Raw genomic sequence first — 15,788 nt, 5'->3', positions numbered from 1 at the left:
AAATAAATTAAGAAAAAAATGCAGACTGTTTTTGGCCAATGGCACATCAATATCTAAGTAGGCACAAGTTGGACTATTAAAAGCCATGAGGGCATCCACCCTTGTAAAGAAAGCTTGTGAAGAGTAATAGATCTATTGTTAATGAGAATCTCAGAAGCCAAAGCTATGAAATTTATGCGCATGGGTTGAGCACTTAAAAGCTGTTAGAGTGATCACCACATAAATCTAAGACTCCTGTGATAGGATAAGTCGATTATGGAGCAGGTTAGATTGACACTAGGTCACTCACCAAGCTCAAAAAAATTTCCCCACAACAGGGTACACTGTAAAACACTACACAAATCCCAAATCCCAAACCCAATGGCACATCTCCCTTAGGTATTAATTTGGCTCCAAGAGACTCAAGGCTTAGCTTAAAAAAAAAAAAAAAAAAAAACTTCAAGTTTCAAAGAATTGAGCACTCTGCCTTCCAGCACAGTTGCTTATTTTATGTGTAAGAACTGTGGTTCCAGATGCTATAGATATCTACAAAAATGGCAAAAATATTACTAAGGCAACCCAGAATTACAATGTCCATCATGGGGAATGTTCCAGTTAGATAAGATCGTTCATTTAAGAAGTACACTTGAAAGCAAGGGTTCCCAAATCAACAGAGAATGGGATACCAATTTTAGCTGGTATGCAGAAGCTTCCAAAAAGCTTCAGGATTCCAAAATAGCTTCACTGAAAGATTTATTGTCAAGGCTAATGAAAAATTAAAGATACAAGAGAGAACTAAAACAAAGACTGTGAGATTGATATGACTCCTACTATTGCCCTTTATCCTCCTTTACCTGAGTCCTCACAGTCTACTAATCCTCTGAATTTCCTTTCTACTGTGAAGAGGCTTTAAGATCAGAAACAAGTATTTTCAAAGTTAGTGGCCTTACAGATGCAACTGCTCCAAAGGGCAGAAACCTAAAACACCACCTGGGCTTGCCCCATTGCACCAGCATAAAAACACTGGCTCAGAAATTGAGGTCTCATGTGCAATCTACAAGGACACTGGAAAAAAGACTGTCTACGAGGTTTTGTGCAAATCCTTTGATAGCAACTCAAATGCCCCCATATATACCCTCAAAGGAGGGCCCCTATATGGGCTGCTTCCAGTGTTGACAAGATGCCAAAGGATTCTCCAATTAACTGCTACCAGTTATTCCCTCTAACAGCCAAGGGGAAATAAAATTAAAATTAATTGAAAAATCTTGCCAAATTCTGGTATATGCCTTCAGGGTAATACTCTCTACTTTAAATCCCACTCGCTCGGGAGCCTGCAAATGGAAACTGTGAAACCTGACAGGAGGAGGCAAAGGGTGAGAAATCCAACCAGATTCAGCTTTCCTAGTCTTTGTGGTGGCTGGTCAAGAGGGACAGGTATAATTTTATGTTGTCCCTTCCTTTCCAAATTTAGATTCTTCTGAATTTGGTTTTGAGGTACCCATTGGTTATTGATCCTTCTCTCTCCCAAGGACTGCTATTGTCTTCTTGCTTATCCTAAATCCTTCTTTTGGCTATCTTTGGGAGGTAGCTCTGCATCTTGGGAAAGTAGTATCTATCGTACCATCTTTGGGGGCACCTCTTGCATTCATGGATTGTTCAATATTGCCAGTGATACTTACTGTTTGTCCTGGCTTAACAAGGTACTTGAAAGGTCTTTTTTTTTTTTTTTTTTTTAATAGTTTTACGGTTTGCCAGAAGTTGGCCAAATAGGAAGGTGGTATTCACAGCCAAATAGTAACTTTCTTTTAGGCCTTCCTGGTAAGCTAAAATGAAACTATGTACCTGGGGTGAGGGGTAGGGAATGGGGGGAACTCCAGAGACAAACAGCTCTAAATCTAGAACTAAGGAATCATTTGATTTCTACCTTAGTTGAAGAAAGATCTTCCCCTTGATATAAAGAAGCAAATTAAAAATAATGTAGTAGATGAGTGGGTCAGCCCTTTTTTTAAGGAATTAAAATCAACACTCCCTGCCTTACAAATTGTTTTCAAAGACCAGAAAAGCCTCATCTAGTCTTTTTACCGATCCCCAAAACACCCTTATTCATCTCAAAAGGCTTGTAGGTAATTGTAAAATCCTGGATTTATGAAATAAATAAAAGTCCTTCTTGGAGGATCTTGTGTTCTGCCCCTGTGCCTTTGAGGCCTGGTCGTCTTTAGGAACTCACATCTAGGCCATCTCTTTGAAATGCACATTTAAGGGAGGTAATTCTTATCAGAAAAAGAAAGAGGAAAAGACAGGCTATTTGGAAACTAGGGAAATAAAAAATCTTAAGTCTTGACGAGCACTGGGTGATAGATGGAATTCTTGAATCTCTATATTGTACACCTGAAACTAATATAACACTACATATTAACTATAATGGAATTTTTTTAAAATTTAAAAATCTTTTTTTCTCTCCTAAAATTAGTAAAAAGTTTAAGCCATCTAAGCCAGTAATCATAACTTAATCCATTTGCCAGAAACACAATTTGGATCTGTGTTGTTTTGTTGTTGTTGTTAAATAAACTAGTGAGTTTTGTACTATCATACCCATTTAAAGGCTAAAATTTAAAAACAAAAGCTATAAGATTTCTGTTCGTGTCTGTCTATATGTGTGTGTATGTCTATGTATGTATGTTACATTTTTTTCTATTTTCAGATGGTATTGCCAAAATTAATTTGTAAAGAGCTCTATTTAATTGGCTTAAAGAACATTGAGCACTTGGAGCGCCTGGTGGCTCAGGTGCTTAAGCTTCTGACGCGTGGTTTTGGCTCAGGTCATGATCTTAGGGTTGTGAGACTGCACCCCCAGGTGGGGCTCCTTGCCCAGCTTAAGATTCTCTCTCTCCCTGTGCCCCCCCAACAAATAAATAAATAAATTAGTTAATTAATATAATAATATTAATAATAAAAAGAACATTAAGCACTTACACAAGTCAAGAATACTCTCTGAAATATAGAAACTAACCCAAATGTTTTTCAGGTTCACATGATCTACTTTAAAAATCTTTGGTAAAGAAAGACTAGTTTTTGGTTGGTTGGTTGAATTAAAACAAGCATGTCTTCAGACTTATCAACATTTATACTGCAGACATAAAACTTTATTCGACCTAGGTTTGCTAAAAATCAAGTGAGCTCTTGTTATCACTGTTACAGAATTTGTCAGCCAGAAAGATAATTTAAGATGATAGTTAGCTGTTTAATATCATGAAATTTTCATGAGTGATCCAAACATAATCATTAAGAACAAGTAAATTAAATTGAGGTAAGTAAGATAAAAGCTTATAAATCAACTTCTCAACAATAATTATGCTTTATGATATGTATACATAAAAATAGTTTCCAAAACTTAAATAATATTAAGCTTGGTAACTTAAAACCTTAAAGTTATACTGACATACATTAAATGATGGATATTCATTGACTTCTAGATCATTTCCAATTCATAGAAAATTCTGAAACATTATTACTGAACACAGATTTATCTACTTTTGGCTTCCTTAGACAGAGGAACTACAGATATTTGGCTCCGTTAGTACACGTGTTTTGTACCACATTGAGAAAGGTATACGAGGAAGGATATACTTTAGAAATTATGAAATTTATTTATGAATTTGCCAAACCACAGAATGGCAATGTAACAGACAACCCACTATTGCCTACTTATTTTTTACTAGGAGTTAAGGATTCAAGGGGTTAAGAATTTTAATCAATTAACACTATTTTGAAATAATAAGTGTGAGAGCAAATAACTGTGTTAGAAAAGTAGGTAATAAAAGTAGAATGTATTTTTTGGATAAGGAACAGAATGAAAGACATGGGCTTTATTTGTTTTCTTGTTTTGGTAACAAAAAAGAGAAAAGTAATTTTCTCCTCAAGTAAGATGACTTTTTTTTTTTTTTTGGAATAAGAAAGAGAGGAAAAAATTAGTACAAAATGTGAATGGATATAAAAAGTTGTAAATGGTCTATGGAAAAGGAATCTTGGAAAAGGAATTCTATGTGTGGTCAAGCTGGCTAAGATTGGAATGGATTTATTTAAGTTTTTAAAAAATGACTTTTAATATCAAAGTATACTAGTATAAAATTAGAATTTGGTTTTCACTCCGTTAAAAGAACAAAGAGTTTTTTTTTAGTTAGATTATTGATCTGCTCTTAATAAGAAACCATAAGTAAAGGTGTTTTGTTTTGTTTTTTATCTTTTAAGTAATCCTCCTCTAAAGCAGATTTTGTGTCTTACCAAAATAATTTACTGTGCTTTAGGCTATCTTTATTTAGTCTTTAATTACTTAAGAAAACCCAGTCTTCTTAATATTAAAAGAGTCAAGGAGATTTTTTGTTTGTTTTTTTAGGTACTATGTAACTTTCTGTATTTATCTTTCAAGTCTTTATTCCTTTGGTTAATGGATAGCTTATTATTGCACAGTGACCTATGATCCTATTCAACCAAGTGTTTTAAAATCTTTTGATATTTTGGACAAACTTCCCCCAAATCAAATTCTAAATGAAGTATTTTTGTCCTTGAATGAAGTTTGGGATGTTTAAAAGATATCTGGAACATCTCAAAAGATTTTTTTTTATTCCTTATGAAAAAAATATTAAACTAATTAGGTTTATTTGGTTTGTTAAATTATATAAGAAGCATTGCCAAATGTGGAATGATGTTTTTATGTTGTATTTATATATGTTATTATAAGTGTTTCTAAAAATTCTTAAAATTCTGATATGTTCTAATGTCTGTCGTGATTCTACTTATCATTGAATGTTATGTACAACAAAAATAACCAAAGTTCCTTGTCAATTCCTTGTAATGACCTATCATCAGATGTCACAATAGGTACTTTTAAGTCTTTTGTCATTTGCAGACAGTTATTGCTTTACTCTACTCTGATACTTTTGCAAAAGTGAGATTCCTGGAAAGGTTTCTACCAAGTACCCTTGACCACTGACATCACTGCCAACTACAAGATGTTGAACCTGGGTGCATATTTCACAACTGGAGAAGGCTCCATCTGACATCTGGTCCTGTGCCAATGTCAGAGACCTCAAAACCAAATTGGGAAGATTAGTAGCTGACACTGAAGTACACTGTTTCCTCCCAGGATCTTGGATCAAGAACATTTCTTTCCATTCCTCCTTCCCTCTTTGGCCATTCTTTTCCTAATTACTCTACCATGAAGGTCTTTATGATTCCTTTGTCCACCTTCCACCTTGCCCTGGCCTAGAAAGATAGTGCCATTGTTCATATACAGCAGGCCATTGCAATGGAGGGTAATCCAACTTCTAACCTACTGTTGGCTTTGCTATAAATTGGTGAGCCTGTGGTTCTGTCCATCACAGACTTTCTCCTGATTTCTAATGTCTAGGTTTCTCTAGAACAAGCTTGCTGGATAAACACTTCTGGGGAAGTGGAAACGCGGTTACATAAAATACATGAACAGGTCAGCTGGCTTAAGGAAGAATCCACTCTTTGGGATTATTTCTAAATTTATGTGATTCTAGTTGGTTTGATTCATGAGGACCCTGGTTCAGGAATGTCCTGCAAACCTTAGGAATACTTTTACTATTAATAAGTATCCTCCTGGCCTGTTGCTTCCTAGTCTGTTATTCTCTCAAGGGTTTTAGATGACTGTATGCAGTCATAAGCCAGCCAACTTATGGTCTTCTTCCACCTAGAATGTAAACCTAACATTATCTCCTGTGAAATATAGACTGAGACCCAAAGAGACAGTGGTAACTGAGAGTAACTTGCAACATCACCTTTGCCCAAACCTCTTGGTTGGCCAGAGGCTGATCAAAGTGGGAAGGAAGAGCTGCCAAACTGATCCCACATGAATGAACCTTTACCTGGTAGCGCCAGGCACCACTGATCCTGGGAAACAACATCAGCAAAACAAAACTTAACTTTCAGGTTTCATGTTCTTGAAAATGTACCAGCTCCCAGATGTCAGACCATCTACTTAACCAATTAATAATTACCAAGTTATATCACCCATTCCGGTGATACCTCCAATAAGGCCAAATGTAACCCTTCCTTATCAGATATTTTTATTTCTTCCCTTCTCTGTTTCCTGTACTTTAATCTGTGAAAGCTTACTGCTTTCTGCCTTACTTTACAATTCTCTGGCCTCTTGAAAGTAGACTGTCTGCTTCATGAAGTGTAAAATAAAGTTGTTTGCATCACTTTGAATTGCTTCTTTAAATCATTTTAACAGTTCTTGTGGCACACATTCTGTAATGCCTGCATTTCTTCAGAACCCCTACATCCAGGAAGGAGTTTACTGCATAGCACTTATATGAAGCGAAATGTTAGTTTTTAGGAGTACCGAATCAACAAAGACATTGTTCCTTCAAATTTAAAATCACTCCTACTCTCTATTCCTTACTTTCTTTTTTGATCCACGTTATACCTCCAATATCTTTCAGTCCAATGACCCAGCTGCTTGTGAAGCCCGTAGGCAAATGCAAAGACAAAGCAGGCCCCAGGTGACCATCCTCCCCCAGAATGACCATGGAAGTCTGCCTTAAAGTCACTTCATTCTCTGAACAATGCTTCAGACTACGAGATGGCAGCAAAAAGTACATTTATCAAAAAAAGAACTTACAACACATGAAGAATGGAGAATTACAATATATAAAAAGTCTTCCTGCTATTAGATGTCTTTCTAATCATCCGCAGGCATATTGTTGTTAACCCTAGCTTAGTTTTTGAATTTGGTACACAAATGTAAGGTACATCTGAAGACCTCTTCACCTGGGGTGTAATGTGCCTCTGAGTCACCCACTACCCTTCATATAGTTCCTCTCAGGTGACATGTGAGCTGCCTTGGAACCTGGGCACACCACAGAAAGCTCCTGGAAAATCATTAACCCTAGGAACCACACTTTGCTCTGAGACCTATTTGCCCTTAGCAGCAAAATGGAATATATTGGTCTTACTTCTGGTCTAAAAGCCAGGCCCTTCCCCCAAAAGGCAATTTCTCTGTGTATAGTTAAAAAGATAAAAGCAACACCATTAACTTCCAGTGTTTCTACTTACATTGCACAGTGCAGTGGAGTAAAGGGATTACCGATAAACTGGCGAAAACATTTCTGCTCCAAAAGTACCTCTATACAGTTTTCATTACCTGCAAGGAATCAAAAGAACAAAATTTTGTTCAACAAAATCTATCTATCTATCTATCTATCTATCTATCTATCTATCTATCTATCTATCTATCATCTATCTATCTATCATTTTTGGTTAAGTATTGAATTCTGGCTCATGAATTTTCCTGAATTGACCGAATGTTCATCCTCCATGGAATAAAATTCACAAAATGCCAAAATGTTATTAACTATGCTCACAGGTGTTTTGAGACCTGATGAAACAGTGAAGGCCATATGTTCTAGAGGAGAGAATGAGATAAAGAAGAGACCTCATCTGCAAATGGAATAGATTTGATGTCATCCTCAGCTCTCAGTAGACAGATGCCTGAAATAGATATGCCTCCATTTGCCCATATTAACAACAGGAAATTCTCCTTTCACCCACTTGAATAGGTTCACATACAATTATGCAACCTAATTCAGGAAAGAAGATGTGATCGACAGAAAACAGTATGTGAGATAATGCAGGTGAAAGCGCTTTGACTATAAAAGACTATGTTAAGTGTTTAAAATGGCACCAAGACCAGTTCCTGGCAAATAGTATGTACCCAATATGGATTTTTTTAATAAGTAGATGAATTAATGTGAGGAATTATTTTCAACAAAATGACAATAGTTTGTAAATCGACTGAATTTGAGTTAAGGCCCCAGTCCTGTCAGCTTACTTGTTATGTGACTTAGGCAACCCACTTGGGATCCGTGAGCCTCAGTTTCCCATAGGTAAAAAATCAGACTAGTAATGCCTGCCCTACCTAGGTTACTGGATGACGGAGTTTTCAGTTGATAAAGGACCTAAACATGGTTTGTGAGACAATGTGCAATATTTAGAGCAAGAAGGCAATGCCATTTGGCTTTGGAATACAGACTATTGTTCTGAACTTCTTGTTACTGAATTTAGTGCTAAATTAGAGTCCTCTTATGATCTATCCCAGAATTATGTAGATTGGATCATTTTAAGCTTTGAAATACAAGTCTTCTTGCACCTATAGAGGAAAAGGTGAAACTACTTTTAGGAGGATGGAGAAGCATATGAAGTAAGGAATATAAAATCCCCTAAGCTTATTCAAGTTATATTGTTTAGCTTTCCAACTACAACTAGCCCTCACTCAAATAGTCCCAGATGCTTCAACTTCTCTTTACAATGAATCTCCCACAAAGGACCTAGCTTAGGGGAGCATCTCCACCTACCATTCCTTGAAGACTATATGAATCCCAACCTAAGGTCTGTGTAGGGAGGACTGGGGACCCTTGCACAACTTTCAATATTCAAAGTGCTTAGTGGGGGGCGGGGGGGAATCGGGAAGACTGAACTTGAACCCTGGATCCAGAAGACTGCACTGAAGGGTGATTGGTCAGGCAAGGATTGATCCTCCTCCCAGGCTTGCATCTGGAGAGGCCTAAGAACAGAGAGACCCACCAGCCCCACCCCCCCTCACTCCAGGGGAGAGGATGTGGTCTGTAATCAGCACCCTTATTGTGTCTTCCCCTTCCTGTAGGTTTTCTAGTGCCAGAGGGCTCTCACAGCTTGACTCAGATGGGGGTTTGGGGGGGTTCTCATCCCTTAGTACGTAGAAAAAAAAAATCACAATCTGCCAATGGCAGGGAAGGAGCATAACCAAGTCAAACAAGTAGAAAACTTGGCTCTCACTGAAAAAAGGATTATAAAAGAAGGTCTGACAGCAATATATTAGAGCACTCAAAAACCTTGCTAGTCCTAATAATCATAGTTTCTGAGTAAAAATTCTAATAGAATTGAAAATGGAAAAATAAAATTATAGAAATTTTACTTAGCACCGAGTAGGAAATATATGGGTAATTATCCACCTAAACTGAGGGGGTAAAGACCGTCTCAAGCAAGACTGAAAATCTACATGCAATAAAAAAAATTTTTTTTTGATAGAGTCAACTAATGAAAGTTCAAAATCTCTGCACGGAAAAAAAATATCATAAACAAGGAACAAAAACAAATGAGAGACAGAAAGAAAACACCTGCAGCACACATAACAAATGGAGGATTCCTATTTCTAAGACAAGGTACTTCTAAAGCATATGAGAAATGATAAATAACTCAATAGGGAAAAATGGGCAACAGATGAAAAATGCATGTCCAGGAGAGGAAAAGGAAATGCTAATACATAAAAATAAATACACTATCAGAGAAACACAAATTGAAATAATGAGATACCTGTTTCTTGCCCTTCAAAGTGACACACACACAAAAAGATGGTATTGTCTTGGGCTGCCAAAGGCTTAAGAAAATAGTAAGTTTTATATACACGTCTGATGGAATAATGAATTTTTATACTCTCTTGGTAAAGTAATATGGTATAACTCACTAAAATTAAAAAATATACATGCCCTCAACAATAATTTCACTTTTGGAAACTTATCTGACAGAAGTTAAGGGACTAATATGAACAACACACTGCAGCAGTGTCTTTAAAAGGAAACGACCTGAAACCAATCTGACTGTTCATCAACAGGATCTGGTATGAATAAGGAATAAATTCTGGTATACGCAGTGTACATTTACATAGCTATGTAGCTATCATCTCTGTAGCTCTATAGCTACAAAATACACAAATTATTAAAAAGATTAGTGTATATTAATATATACTGACTTGTAAGAATATCTGCAACAGAAACTTAAACAGTAACAAAAAAAGAAAGTTATATAATATTTCTTATCCAATTCTAGTTTTCAAAAATAGATGCACATGCAATTTGTATTTATTTATTATTCTCACAGGAAAATTATGAAAGATACATACCAAATTACATCAGAAAGTAAATTTGGAAATGGAGACAATTTTACTTTAGGCACTTCAGCATTTTTGATATGTTACAATTAGTATGCATTTTCTTTTTTACTCAACTCAGTGAAACGAAAAATTTAAAATCTCCCAAATAACAAGTGCAACTAAATAAATAGGGGATATAAGACAGAAAAAGAAATGCCAACACAAGAAATCACCAATCAACTAATAGTCAATTGTGACACATAATTACATCATATTTTTTGTTTGTCTTTAGTTGTATTATTTTAATTCCTTGTAGGATCTCTGGTTTACTCAGGTAAGCCAGGAACCTTGATTAAAACTAGTTCTTTCAGTTCATCAGAGCTTCTGATTTGGAGTTAGATGTTAGTGATTAACAAAAAGGAGGAAAGTGTATTTTTACTGCCTTAGGGCATCATGGAGCTAATAAAGGGAAAAGCTAAAAAAGGGGGGGGGGGAGGTGGGTACCTTAGATGCAGAAAGGTTAGAGACCGTGGTTTACAACTTAACACTATGTTCTCACCTCCACCAAGACCACAGTGGTATGGGGCAGGAAATCTACTGGAATCAGTCAAATGACAATCAACTCACCATTGTAACAAGCCCAGTGCAGTGGCGTGTAGCCTTGGTTGTCTTTGAAAGAGCAGTCCTCCTCGGAAAGTGCCATTTGGAGCAGCTCGCTCAGCCACGTGGCGTGGCCCCGTGCAGCTGCATAGTGCAAGGGTGTCCTCCCTCTGGAATCTTTACAGAGAATTGATACTTCTTGTTCCAGCAGCATTTGCACACATTCCTCATGGCCTGTCATAATCTGATGCATTGCAATTAAAAACACAAGACACATCTCAGAAGGGCAGAGATGGGGAAGCAAAGCAGTGGCTAAGTGAGCTAGGCTCGGAGTAAGTGGACACACGCCTGGGCTTTAAGGGAAGCCGACTCTGCCCTGCTTCTGAGGAGCCAGGCTGACAACCCCAGCAAGATTCATGACTGAGAAGTCTGTGAACACCAGCATTTTCAAAACATCTCTTGACTCTCAAGACATTAACTTAAAAGGTATCATGATAGAGTGGAAAATACCAGGTTTAGAATCAGGAAGGTGCAAATTAAATCTTGGCTCACACTCGTAAAATGCAGACAGATCTGCCTCTCTGTGCCTCGGTTTATCCAGCTGTAAGTGGGAACAGTAATAATGACTCACAGGTTGTCGTGAGGCCTAATGAGACGTGTTAAGGCTCCCAGCCTGTGGCACCACCCACAGGAAGTATTAGAAAAAGAGAACTATGATTATGATATTCACCGCTTAGAGTTCTTTTCATTTATCATAGTGTTCAGTACCATCCCCAAATAACCATTTTATGATTTCTGTTTTTGTTTCATTTAGTTTATCTGACATCCTTTAAAAAAATTTCAGCAGATGTGTATGAAGAATTGTCCACAGAAAACATATTTCAGCAGGATACATATTTCAGGTGTTGATTGGGCAACATTTGTAATAAAAAAACAATTAGAAATAGCATGGCTACTGAAAGCTAAGTAATCATTGGAATAAAGTATACCTCTTCCACACAATGGGGGATTAAAATAATGGAGCAGAAAAATATTTAGTGACATGGAAAAAGGTCCTTGATCTACTTAGAGAAAAAAAAGCAGTTTCCAAATAGCATCTTCCATATCCTCTTTTTAAAATTCAAAATAAATCCATACGCAGCAAAAATATTGGTGATACCTATGCCAAAAAGCAGTTATCTCCAGGAGGTAAGATTACTGGTGATTGTGATTTTCTTCTTTGAGCCTTAAAACTTTCTTTTTTTGTAAATTTTCTATGATGTGCATATAATCACAAAACAGAACCAATTCTACCAACAGCAGGTGTTCATGTATCTATTATCCTAATCTAGCATGAAATCTGAAAGGCAGGACCTAAGAGTACCTGTTATTATTTTACCTTTGCAAAAGCTAGCTTGCTCTTTCTTTCTTTCTTTCTTTCTTTCTTTCTTTCTTTCTTTCTTTCTTTCTTTCTTTCTTTCTTTCTTTCTTTCTCTTTCTTTCTTTCTTTCTTTCTTTCTTTCTTTCTTTCTTTCTTTCTTTCTTTCTTCTTTTCTTTTCTTTTCTTTCTTTTCTTTCTTTCATAATTTCTGTACTCAATGTGGGGTCCAACTCATGACCCTGAGATCAAGAGTTGCATGCTCTACCAAATGAGCCAGCCAGACTCGCCTGTAATTTCTTTTCGACTGAGATTAATTAGTTATCTTAGGAAACAATCTTATTACTAAAAATTCACATGGGGGTGGAAAGAGGAAAGAAGCTCAATACAAAATTGCTTCACTCTAGTTGAGGAAGATGTACATACCCCTCTGTGTAAAGCTGTACAGCCCATGATGTCAACGGCATCTACATTAGCTTCCTTTTCAAGTAACAATGAAACAGCATCAATGTGTCCATATGCTACAGCAAGCATCAGTGGGGTTCTAGGCAGAGAAATAAATTAGGCCTTTTGATGAAGTTTGGGGAAAACAAACAAATGAAAACCCCATCACTTCCAGAAGGAGGACACCTCTCTTTTCTCTCTTTCTTGAGTCTCCTCTTAACAATTGCTTGATTTTCTGAGTGTCCCCAGGTTGCTTGCATGGAACAGGCTGCATCCATCTCTGGTCTCTAAAGGCCATGTGGAATGGTGTCAGCGGAATGAGCAATAGAGGTGGGACAGGGGGATTCTCAAATGTTCCTGTTAATCCCATCACCTTCAAAACTGTGTAGCAGTCACCAAATAATTACTGAGTAGGCAGTGTGTCTATGTAGGAGGCCCTCTTGCTCCTATCATTGCAGCTCTACTTGTATAGTTTTCTACGTTGAACTTCTGTTCAAGATTTTATTTGATCAAAGCTTCATTGCCTGGAAGAAAAGTCTGACAAGTCTGGAGATAAAAATAGAGTGTTGGGATCCAGGAGGGGAGGTTCTAGTTGTAACTCTGGTGCTAATTCATATCGAGGGTGAGTCACTAGTGCTTTGTTTTTGCTCTGCATTTCCTATTTGCAAGAGGAGATTAGGTGGAGGAATGGGCTAATAGATGGAAATACTTTGGAAAAACACCCTCAGAAATGATAAAAATATGAAGGAATTTTTTTTTTTTTTATGATTCAGATAACCTCCTGAGGTCTGCCCTCCGGTCATTATTAATGTTAAAAAAGGGAATGCAGCAGCTTCAGAAGAGGGTAAAAATGGATACAAACAAGAAACAAAGAAAGGCCAGGACTCATGGCCACAGACATAAAATGTTGGCTCTTTTTCATCAAGATACAGCCCTTCCCATACTTTTCTTGGATATATATATACTCTAGCACAAAACTCCCTCATTATTCTAGGGCTCTCAACTATGAATTTCACTCAAATATATACTCCAAACTAGAATTCAGCAGTCAGCCCTCCTAGCTATTGAGCAAAATTAACTGATTTACCTGTTGTGATTGAAATGCCAACAACCCCAGGCCAGGTTTAAGAACACTTACTGTCCTTTGGCATCTTTCACGTCAATTGCTTCTGGGTTGTCTGCAATTTCTAGTAATAGCCGTAAACACAGTGTGTGACCATTAATTACTGAAAAAGAAAAGAATGGACATCCTTTTAACAGACCAGCACCACACGTATCCCTCCAAAGTGAAATTTATTTGGATTTCAAATCAGTGGTTTTCAATTGCTGCTGACAGATATCCCCAGGTTTCCAGTTCCTGCTTGCTGCTGGGCACATCATACCCTAGTGTTTCCATTACTAATCAATTCATCTTCCCCTTTCTTCCCATCATGGCACTTTGGTCCTCATCTAGCTTTTTCCTGGTTCCTATACTGGGAGTTTTTTCCTTAAAAATGATGTCCTTTCTTACCTTGTATGGGACTGATAACCTCTCCGAAATGTTCAGCTGTTCTTTGTGTTCCTCTAAGAGAGTCACCCAATTCTATATAACCCTGAGTCCAGCCTGCCTCCAGCCCTTTTTATAAAGAAGGAAGAAGTGCAAGGAGGGGAAACAGGGGAGCAGAATAAGATGGGAGGAGATGTGGAAGGGAGATGCTAATTGGTCCTGTCTTTGTTTCTCCCAGTCACTTTACATTTGGAGGTAGACATTAGAGCAATGGTTCTGATTGATTAGCGGTGACTTAAAGCAAAACCTCACACCAGAAAGGTGTAGGTGAGCCCTCAGCTGATTGCTCCTAGACTGACATCTCCCAGGAAACTCACAGATGTATGGCCTGCGGCTACAGGACAACTCTGCCAGGAGTCCTCAAACCACAGCCCAGCTTCTCCGCCCTGCAGGGTCTCCTGCAGCTGCTACCTTCCCAAACCGTTGGGCCTCTGTGTTGCCTTGCCCCTTCTGGCCCTAGTGGGGGCTGCTCATGGGCAGGAAAGCCGGCCCTACTGTTGGCCTTGACCAGCTGGGGCGAAACACAAGGTCGTGGCCCAGTGCGCACCAGGCAAGAGGCTTCTTTGGGAAGCAAGCCTCCCGGGCTGATCATCTGCTGGGCTAAGGTATTCTCCTCCAGCTTGCTGAATGGAATCCATAGCCTTACAAAAAAAACATAGCTTTCTGCTGAGGGAGCAGAATGTGAACAAATACGTTTAAAATTCCAAATGTGACCTTCTCTCCTTTCTGAACAATGAGGACACCATAAACCACATTGCTTTCCCCTCCTTATGGCTGTGGAGAGAGAAGGGAATAGATGCAGCTATGTTCGGTTGATAAAGGTTCTTCTAAAAGCTGTGTTTTACAGTTCTTTTTATTGCACGCCAGTCATGAGAGAAGGCTAATTTAACAACAACATATTTTTCAGGGACAATGCATATTGGAATAAGCTCACATTCATCAACACAACTCAAATTAACTACAGGAATAATGCCCACGTTTTGTAGACCATTGCATTCAGCTCATTCAGCAATGTTCCATTTATGTATCTCAGGAGGAAATTTTGTAGACTGCAATACAAGCAATACACTGCTGTTGCTGTTGTTTTTATTTTTTTGTTGTTTTAAAAATTACATTAATCTATTGCCACTGGTAAAATATGCAAGAATTTAATGTACGCTTAAAAGGAAATGATTAGCAGAGGACTGACAGCTAAATACTACAGACAATGGGGTTGTGAAAGAGCAGGTCTGGTGTATTTTCATTCATTCTTCTTTCTATGTCAATTAGAATATTGACAACATTCTTTAAATACTCATAATCATAATAGTTCTAAAGATGTTTGACTTTTGGCTACACAGAAAAAGAATAAAACCATCTAAGTACGCTGGAGAACAAACCCATTTCTACAGTGGTGTTTTGTTTTTTTGTTTTTGGCAGGTGTGGGGTGGTGCGCAGCAGCTCACGGCCTTCAGGTAATCATAATTCCCCTCTATTATAAAAGTGTAGCAAAACTAGAATTCTCATTGGCTTCCCATACACATTTTCCTCAGTTGCCTTCTAGCAGAAAGATGCTAACATCTCCTTACGCCGTTCCCGGCCAACTCCAGCTTTGTCTCAGACTAGCTCAGCCTCTCCCTGGCTGTGAGTGACAGAGAACCATTTTTCATGTTGCTCAAAGGCCACAACTGTCATCGCAACTATCTGTGCCAAAACCTCTAATATCCAACCTGGCTCCTGCCCCCTCACAGTACTCCCAGGATTTGAAGAAAAAAACCCCCCAAGTTGGCCTCTCAAATTGGAAAAGATTGTGGAAGCACAAGCTGAAGCTTCTGCACAGCAGACATTTTGTGGAGAATAGAGTCAAATGACAGCCTGCATCTTTTTAATGAATGACCCCAGGGAAATCCAAAAGGAGTGAGTCATCTTGACCACCAGGGGGCTCCGTTGGA

General features: G+C 37.9%; 1 protein-coding gene across 17 annotated transcripts in view; it reads right to left on the bottom strand.

Annotated features, from left to right (window-relative positions):
- Positions 1–15,788, bottom strand: part of ANKRD44 (ankyrin repeat domain 44) — a 361,909-nt gene that overhangs the window by 66,886 nt on the left and 279,235 nt on the right. For all 17 annotated transcript variants that reach the window (XR_012025054.1, XR_012025055.1, XR_012025051.1 and 14 more), the window contains exons 19-22: positions 13,450–13,537; positions 12,294–12,411; positions 10,538–10,754; positions 7,060–7,147 (exon numbers count right to left, since the gene is read on the bottom strand). Coding sequence is in view for 11 of the 17 variants with exons in the window: in XM_072813230.1 (XP_072669331.1) it covers positions 7,060–7,147; positions 10,538–10,754; positions 12,294–12,411; positions 13,450–13,537 (511 nt within the window). In the remaining 6 variants the exon portion in view is untranslated. The remainder of the gene's footprint in view (positions 1–7,059; positions 7,148–10,537; positions 10,755–12,293; positions 12,412–13,449; positions 13,538–15,788) is intronic.

This window comes from Canis lupus, chromosome 36 (assembly GCF_048164855.1).
Source record: "Canis lupus baileyi chromosome 36, mCanLup2.hap1, whole genome shotgun sequence".
In the NCBI taxonomy this organism is placed as follows: Eukaryota; Metazoa; Chordata; class Mammalia; order Carnivora; family Canidae; genus Canis; species Canis lupus.
The sequence above is the reverse complement of the archived record's forward strand: the minus strand, read 5'-3'. Positions and strand labels throughout refer to the sequence as shown.